Source organism: Lipotes vexillifer, unplaced genomic scaffold, assembly GCF_000442215.2.
Source record: "Lipotes vexillifer unplaced genomic scaffold, Lipotes_vexillifer_v1.1 scaffold810, whole genome shotgun sequence".
Lineage (NCBI taxonomy): Eukaryota > Metazoa > Chordata > Mammalia > Artiodactyla > Lipotidae > Lipotes > Lipotes vexillifer.
Window position 1 is genome coordinate 669,193 of NW_006797357.1, and position 9,047 is coordinate 678,239.

General features: G+C 43.5%; 1 protein-coding gene across 2 annotated transcripts in view; it reads left to right on the top strand.

Annotated features, from left to right (window-relative positions):
* Positions 1-615: 615 nt before the first annotated feature.
* Positions 616-9,047, top strand: part of PLPP1 (phospholipid phosphatase 1) — a 116,671-nt gene continuing 108,239 nt past the window's right edge. Inside the window, exon 1 of one of the 2 annotated variants that reach the window (XM_007469273.1) lies at positions 616-1,078. In XM_007469273.1, coding sequence (XP_007469335.1) covers positions 1,021-1,078 — 58 coding nt within the window. In that variant the 5' untranslated portion in view covers positions 616-1,020. The remainder of the gene's footprint in view (positions 1,079-9,047) is intronic. The other variant, XM_007469274.1, reaches the window with a different exon arrangement.

Here is a 9,047-nt window from a genome sequence, read left to right on the forward strand (position 1 = left end):
GGATGGAAAATTAAGAGAAAACATTAAGGGTAGGGGGATTCCTGATTAAAGGCAGGTCAAGGACATATATTAAAGGACTTACGTATAAAGGAATTTGATCACATATGAAAAGTAACCAGATACCAAGGGTACAGGGATGACTTAGCAGAATTCACGCTAATACGGGGCTCTGCCCTGCCAGATTCGAAGGCCTCAATGGAGGCCCAGGCGAGTAGAGGGCTCGGAGGAGCCTGGCTAAAGTTTGGACAGGGAGAGAGTCTTTGTCACTGACTATCCCGTTCCTCTTTATTACCCAATCGCCATGAGGAGAGCTGGCAGGCAGCCAGGGTCGAGGGTCCAGCTCTCCCCCCGAGTCAGCAGTGACCGGCGGCCAGGGATGCGGAGGCCAGGTTGGGCGACCACCAGCAGAAAATGGATCTGAGCAACACCCCTCGCACCACACAGGAGGTGACCCCACGCTCCGTCCGTCCGCCGCGCGGCCCACTTGAGGGGCGGGCTGCGCAGGTCGGGCGGGGTGGGGCCAGAGGCGCCGTTGGCTGGCGCGCCCCGGCCTGGTGTTCCCCGGCCCCGCCCCGTCACCCCTCACTGGCCGCCCCGCCTCTGCCGCGCTACCCCAGCCCGCGAGGCCGCGCGCAGGCGGGTCCCGCGCTGCCCCGCGGGAGGGGCCGAGCTCGTGTTCCTCCTCCCTACCGGTCCCCATCCTTAAAGCACGAGTCCGGACGCCCCGCCTGTTGGAGACGGCGCCTAGATCTGGACAGCGAGCGGCCGGGGTGGGCCACGGCCGACCGAGGAGGGCCTGAGGCAACGGACCCGCCGCGGCTGGCACACGAGCCTCTCGGCCCCGACTGAGTGGTTGCGGGAGCTGTGAGGGAAGGGGTCGCGGGCGCCATTGCTGCCCGTCAGAACGCCGCAGGGTCCCCGTCAGCCCTCGGCTGCTCTCCCCTGGCTGGGAGGAGCCGTTGCCAGTCCCCGGCCCGGTCTCGTGAATCGGGTGCCTCATCTGCCGCCCGCGCCGAGACCATGTTTGACAAGACGCGGCTGCCGTACGTGGCCCTGGATGTGCTCTGCGTGTTGCTGGGTACGTACGCGCCGCCGGCCGGAGGGGCGTGTGCGCGCGAGCCCGGGGTGTGGGTGCACCGGTGGGTTGCGGGTGTGTGTCCGCTGGGAGGGGACTCGGCGAGAGCCGCGGACGGGCGTGGGGTGGGGGTGTGTGTGTGCCTGACGCGCGAGCCGTGCCGGGCGAGACGCTGGGGGCGGCTTCCGCAGCCCGGGGACCCCGCTTCGCAGCCCGCACCCCGGCTCCCGCGTGGCCGCTGCTGTTTGTCGCCCGGCGGTGCGCTGAGCTCACCCTGCTTGGACGCTGTTCACGCCTCTGCGCTCCATCCCTTGCTCTCCTGTCCTCTGTTTCCCCTTCCACTCCCAGCCCGGAGGGTGGGCTCTTCCCCTCTCGGCTGTAGGGAAGCCTGGTCACTGGCTCATAAGGTTCAGTAGCGAAACGGGAGGTTTGATGCATTGGGGGTTCTCAGTAACTGGCGCCAGTGCCAGGTTTATCTTATTTGTGGGAAGCCGTTTACATTTCTGTCTGTTACTAGAACTCTCCTAAATAGAAGGTGTTACCAGCTTGTAAATTGTCAGGCTGTAAGTGGGTGTGATGATGCCAGGTTTCTGCCTGTAGGTTTGAAGAACCTTGCTTTTTGGGGGCTGGAGTGGGGATCGTGTGCCCCAGACCTGCTGTGTCCTTCTCTGCACAGAACTTGCCATTGTTTAGCTTTCCATCTCCTGTGAGAGCCCAGCAGGAGCACTAGACACTTCTTTGGCTGCAGCAAATTTGGCGTTGTCTTTCTGACAGAAGAGTTCAGTTGTGGGTCTTCTGAGTTCAGTTGTGGGTCTTCTGGTTGCCAGTTGCTCTTTATTTTGACGAGAAAGAATTGAAGTCATTTGGCTAAGGGATAGGCGTTGGGAGGAGAGATTTTCACCTTTTCAGTATGTATTGTGTAAGGCAGTATCTTTGAACTATTTATATGTCATGGAAAAAACGACAACAAGAAGACCTGCTCGATGTTTGGGTAGTCCTACTCATGGTTGAGTATCGAAGTAATGGTATTGGCAAGTTCTCAGCGTTGGTTGGAGAGCTGTGACTTTAGCATCCTAGATGCAGTTCTGCATAATGGCTTTTCAGTGATAGGAAATTTTCCCCGGTTTTAATCCAGTATTCCACTCTCTTGCCTCAAACCTGACCATTTAGGTGCTTGCAGTCTTGCCGAAGTTTTACAAATTCTGTTACCTGTTTCTTGAGGAAAAATCTCTTTTTTATTTATGAAACATCTTTATTGTTTACGAAGACACTTACTGTATAGTTCCACAGTGAATTTTAGGAATTCAGTTTAGGAAAGGGAAACACGATTTTGGAACACTATTTTTATAGAAGCACAAGTGATCCTTTCAGATGTCCGGACATATTCATAATTACATTAAATATATTCAAATTTATTTTCAGTGAAAAGCTTACCTTGGTAAATATGGTATATTTAAAAATGTATTTTAACTTGTACTGAATGTTAGTAGAGGTTTGTTAAACTTCATTTATATTATAGTGAAGGGAGAGGAAAATGTTTAGTCATAAGTGACTTTGATAATTCTAATATATTGGATATTATTCTGTCATTGCCACATTTTGTGTATTGTCAGAATTATGCATAAACTTCCCCTTTTCCTACCTTGTGAGAGTTGGTAATTTATGAAACAAACGTCATGTTTTCTTTTTGGGCCAAACACTGAACCAGGATAGATGAAACATAATACTGCTCTTAGGTAGCTCAGTGTTATTAAACAGAAAGCCATATGGTAAATATTTTGTTTTGTTTTAATTCATGTATAATGGAGGAACCTATATGCAGTACTACTTTATAAATTGTAGATTCTTGCAGTCTATATTTTCAATATGATGGAAAAATCACATAATTGTCCTATAGAGGTAAGAGTAATTTTATTGCTACATGGACCTGACAGTTGCAGAATTTATGACAGCTCTCAAAAAAGATAAAATTGTGTTTGATTTTAAGTATCTTTGATGGTTTTGGAAAAAGCTTGTTTGGGGGACTTACGCATTTAGTATCAGTATCAGATATTTATACCTATCTATTTGAAACACATTTTATCTGTTCTTGTGTTACTAGAGTTTAAAAGTAATTCAGTGTATTGTCAAGATAAGCCCAGAATTCCCTATTCCTAAATAGAAAGTGAAGTGTTATTTTAATTTGGTATATACGGTGACATTAGATTTAACAGTATCAACACTCCATTACAAGCAGCAGTGAAGGAGAACAGTGATGCTAGAGATACAAAGCATTTTCATGCTGAGTTTTGGGAGATAATATATTTTTATAGCAAACTCACCTTTCTAGTGGAGTCTAAGTGTCCACTTTAAACCAAACTTTAAATTTGGTTTTCATTCACCTTACTGACAGCAGGAGATTGGCGGCCTAAAATCGTGATAGCTCAAAGAGGGTTATCAACCTAGCATTAACTTTTTTCTTTTTCTTTGGAGAACTACAGGTGAGATTTGACTATAGCAACAAAAAGATGATTAAGCACTTCATAAGTACAGGGTTATGTAAAAGTGATTCATAATTATAATGTGAATATGTTCCAGGTTCTGTTAATGGTCACCCAACATCATATAGTGTATCCATTTGATATGCTGATGTTACGTGATTGTGTTACATGGCTACTTTATAATATTACAGAAGGTGACGTCTGTTGAAGTGATAGTTAAACATGCTTGTGGGGGTGTGTGTAGGTTGTGCATGCGCACACATGTGTATACGCGTTTCTACTCCAAATCAGTGTTATCACTGCTGTGAAACGTGAGTTCCTCCATATAATATACCCAGATTATTAGTTCCTTTAGTGGATCTGGTCAATTCTTGGAAGAAGAGTGAGAATTTTGAGAGATGATGTATATTTGATTCCTTTCTGAGATGGAGCATAGTCTTGCCATCTTTCTCTGGCTCTTTTGATAATGAATTCTATGATTGTAGAAAAGGCCATAAATACCATCTGAGCACACAAGAAAAGCTGTTCTACAGAGAATGGTAGTGGGCTGGTATGAAAGCTGTGTTTTTGCTCAATGTTTTAAACCATGTCCTGATTAAAACTTATTAGTGTTTAATTGCTGAGGGTCATTCTAGATTTTATGCACCCTGGCATTAGGCTGCCAGTTAATGGACACTGAGTCCACTAATTGATTCAGTGCACATTGATTGAAGGCTAACTCTGTTCTAAATTCTTGTTAAGTGCTAGGGATACAAAGATGAATAAGACAATCTGTGCCCTAAAGGAGTTCAGGGTCTAATGAGGGAGAAACAAACACGAGTCACAACACATCATGATAAGTGTAATAATGAAGGTATGGAATAGATGGCCTTTGAGTACAAAGAAGAGAGTTGCTCTAGATGTGATCCATTATAGATAAAAGAGTTGTCTGTTTATTCTTAGAGATGCAGAAATGACAAAAATTACCTAGGACTACTCTTAGAATCTTTTTTTTTTTCTTCCTCAACTTGATATAGGGCAGTGGGAACCCAAATAAATACCTGTGTTTATGACTTTTTTGCAGGTTCTCTTGATGCCTAGAAGATTTGGGTGGAACTGGCAAAGCCTTTTTATGTGCCTGTGTTTTGCTGGGTGGCGGTCATTTGGAATATCCTTCTGTATTGTATGTTCTCCTTTTGCCCCTTCAGATCTTTTCTTCACCCTGCTCTTGCTTTTTGGTTTCTGGTTGGCCTTGACCAATGGGACAAGAGCAGGAGGCCTGGAAGAGCCAGTTTACTCCTGCTGGATTTGTGTTGCCAGAGCTGTTCTGTGTTTTGTGAGTAGGTCACAGCTTCTATTCAGTGGCCTTCTGTGCCAGCCAGCTACAGTTACAGATCTTTCTGGGTTCTGGTAACCCTTTACTTGCCCCTTTAGGCCTAGAGATTATAATGACTTTCTCATGTTGCTGGTGTGGGAGTATTCCACCATCCCCTGCTGCTTTCCCTAAACCCTGCCTATACTTTTGAAGATTATTCCTTCATTAAATTCTCTCTTGAAAACCTTATTTGGATGTGCTGTTTTTTCTCCAGGGCCCTACTGATAATACTCATGTTATGTCCAAACAGATCTGAGGTAACTTCCCTTTCTGCACTTGACACCAGTTACAGTTTCCTATAATAGCAGGTGATACAGCAACTCGTGTGCTCCAACATTGGCTTTCTTGGAATGGAGGGGGTCATGGTTACCTCAGCATGCTGCAAACATGGTATCACCATTATGCCAAATCAGAGTCAATAAATTTAGGGGAAAATGTGGCAGCAAAAAACATTGGCAGCCATAGGTGGTTGTAGAATCTCTGTTACTTATTCTTCTCCAGTAATTATGCTGATATCATCCTGCCCCTTAAGTAGTACCACTCACGAGTGCTCCCTTTTCTGACCCTGAATCTGGGCCCCTTTCTCAAGTAAAAATCAAATACTTAATGAAAGGGTCTCACTTGCTAAATAGTCTGCAGCCTTCCCTTTTCTCCTGACATTTATTTGTTCATTCACTCATTGTTGGGTGAATTCACTCATGTATTTGTTTCTTATCTAGTAGGTGTTGGGCATTCTGTTAGATACCAAAGAGGTAAATAAATAAATAGGACATAGTGCCTATTCTACTTGCCATTTCAACTTCTGTTAACTTCTATTCAGCAAACTTCTTTTGCTTCTGATGAAAGTTTACTGTGCTTGTTTCTCTGTTTTATGTAACTGTTCTCTTTCCTCTCAGCCACAGAGAGAGAGAAGGAATTTCAAAAGATGATCAAAAATTTGTCAAACTGGTATATTCTTGGGTCAGACTGGCCTCCTGTTGCAAGGCTTTTTCTACTCTTTTTTTTTTTTTTTTTTTTTTTTTTTTTTGCGGTATGTGGGCCTCTCACTGTTGTGGCCTCTCTCGTTGCGGAGCACAGGCTCAGCGGCCATGGCTCACGGGCCCAGCCACTCCGCGGCATGTGGGATCTTCCCGGACTGGGGCACAAACCCATGTCCCCTTCATCGGCAGGTGGACTCTCAACCACTGCGCCACCAGGGAAGCCTCTTTTTCTACCTTTAAACGGCTAGTTTGGAACAAAAGCAGAGGCCTGGAGGAAAGTGATAGTACTTGGCTCTAGTTGGTTTTATACAGTTGACTTTAAACTTAAATTTACCTTGCTTGGAATAGAGTATGGAAATATTCAGAGAGCATTCCTCTCTATAGCTTTTATGAAAAGTAATTTTTTCCTTTATATTCTTTTTGAATTACATCCTTTTGGAAACTCATGGACATGCTATGAATCTTTATTAATTTCTTTCTTGTTTAGTCATTTTTGGCTGAGTTCTACCAAAGTTTCTTATGTGTTACTTAGCTTGTGGAATTATTCTAATTCTTTTTGATAAGAAATTAAAGTTTAAATTGTTACTGTTTACCCTGCTAAAAAAGAAGTTGGTAGTAAGTCATTAAACACCCACATTTTAAGTGAACCAGTTAACTTGTAGCTTTAGTTTTATGGAAAGGATTTTGGAATGTTAATTGTTTGTTTCCTCCTAATTTAGGTGGCTTAATTCAGCATATGAGATGGAAATATACAGTCTATGTAATAAGCTAGTTAGGGATTATATGGACACTGTCTTGCCTCTTTTCTTATTTTCTTTCTGAAAAAGCGTTCATTCAGATATTATGAGCAGCGGTTACAAGTAACTTTCTTCTTTCTTTTTGGCCCTCTTCTTTTTCTACTTACCTTATTTTTCATTTTCACTTTTTCCACTCCAGCCTGCTTTCCTTCTTCCCTTCAACCTTCTTGCTGTCTAGGTTTAAAACCCAGATGGCTCAGAGTTGTTTTTTACTTAACTGAAACTAGTCTAACATTGGGAGTGACTTTTTCTTTAAAACATTAGATAGACAGCACAGTCTAGTGACAGACTCTGGATCCAGACTGCCTAGGTTCACATTCCAGCTCCTCCATTTACTAGCTGTGTGACCTTGGGCAAATTTCCTCTTTGTGCCTCTGTTGCCTCAGCTGTGTAATGATAAAAGTACCTACCTTGTATGGTTGTTGTGAGGCTTAAATGAGTCAATATATAAAGGGCTTAGAGCAGTGCCTTGCACTTAATGTGCACAATATGTTTGTCAAATAAAATTAATCATCTGTAATCCTACTATAGCAACATCATTATTTTAGTAAAAATAACATCAATATCGTTTTGTAATAGGGACAAAAACACAAACTTTAAACCGTTTCCCATGAGTACTCATGGAATGTCTTTGAAGCTTACAGAACATCTTGAAATAGTAGTGTTTTATCAGTCACATGTAAAAACCACATATATGATCTTCAGGTAGTGGTAATCCCAGCTATGGTAGAAATCGATCTGTATAGTCTGTGGTAGAATGTAATTAAACAAATGGAAAAACTGTTACTTTATACAGTGGTTAAGTCCTGAATTTCAGCTTAATCAAGAAAATGGAGTTAACCACACTCTGGTCACCTTCACTGTTTTTATTGCCCAGGCCTTGGAAATGATTGCGTGACCATGTAAAAAAGTAGACTTAATATTCCTAAATTTTTTAAATGACCTTAATTGTGCATCTTCTTTTGTGTAAATTCTATTGTTTGAATTCCTATCTGCAGTTAAGCAGGCAGCAAAGAAAAAGCTATTGTGTAATACCTCTTCATACCCCCTCTCCCTCTTACCCCTGCTTTCCAATCAGGTTTTATTTATTTATTTATTGCTTGCTTGCTTGCTTGCCGCGGCACGCGGCTTGTTGGATCCTAGTTCCCTGACCAGGGATCGAACCGAGGCCCCCTGCAGTGGAAGCATGGAGGCCTAACCACGACCTCCAGGGAATTCCCTAGATATTTATTTTGACATATGTTAACCTGATACTATTTTTTATGTTGTGTTTAACACAGTGTTAAGTTTTTAAAATATCTGACTTTGCAACATCCTCATTTATTTATTTATTAGCTATTATGTACTTAGTACAATGCTAGGAGCTGTAATTAGCACTGTGAAAAAGATAGGTAAGGTCTCTATACTAATATGTAAGACAATTACAGAGGTTTGTGAATGCCATGGAAAAATGAAAACAAGAGAGTGAGATGTTGGAGGGTGGCAATCTCAAGGAAGGCTTCTCTGACGAGGGCATTTTTTGTGTGTATGTGTGGTACGCGGGCCTCTCACTGTTGTGGCCTCTCCCATTGCGGAGCACAGGCTCCGGACGCGCAGGCCCAGCGGCCACGGCTCACAGGCCCAGCCGCTCCACGGCATGCGGGATCCTCCCAGACCGGGGCATGAACCCCTGTCCCCCGCATCGGCAGGCAGACTCTCAACCACTGCGCCACCAGGGAAGCCCAAGGATTATAACTTTTGAATTCAGATTGGTCCACATTTGAGAAATGAAGAGGGTGAGGAATGAAGGATTGAGGGAATTAATTGGCTGTAAAAGCAGTGGTTATTTTAGGTGGCCTAAATGTTTTATGACTATCTTTATTCTATATGATGTTGCTGCAGAGTCAGTTTCTGCTTATCATGTTTTCAGCGTGTGTCTGCTGTCCAAAGGAGGCACTTTAATTTTTCATAAGTCAAATGTGTAATAACTACTAAGAGTTTGCTAGGAGGGTATATCATACTGGAAGATGTAACTGATTTTCGCTGTTCAGTAACATACCCACAGACTTTTTCTTCAAATACGTTGTTGTCATAGGCATTTCTACCCAGTAAAGGAGACCTTTGTCCTTCATTGCATTTCACATGAGTCATGTGTATAGAGTTTAGAGTCACCTTTCGTAACTCATTCCAGCAGATATAGTTAGAGCCTCATGGTTTAGTTCTCAGTTGTCACTGCTTGGAAATGTTTCCTGAGTCTTTTTTCAGGGTGGAGTGCCCAGGAAAATGACATATAGGAAATGTGTAGGGGATGAGCTCTTGAGTTAATTGGCAGCTTGTTAAGCCAGGTTCTGCCTTGCCTTTTGGTTCATTTACGTCAGCAGG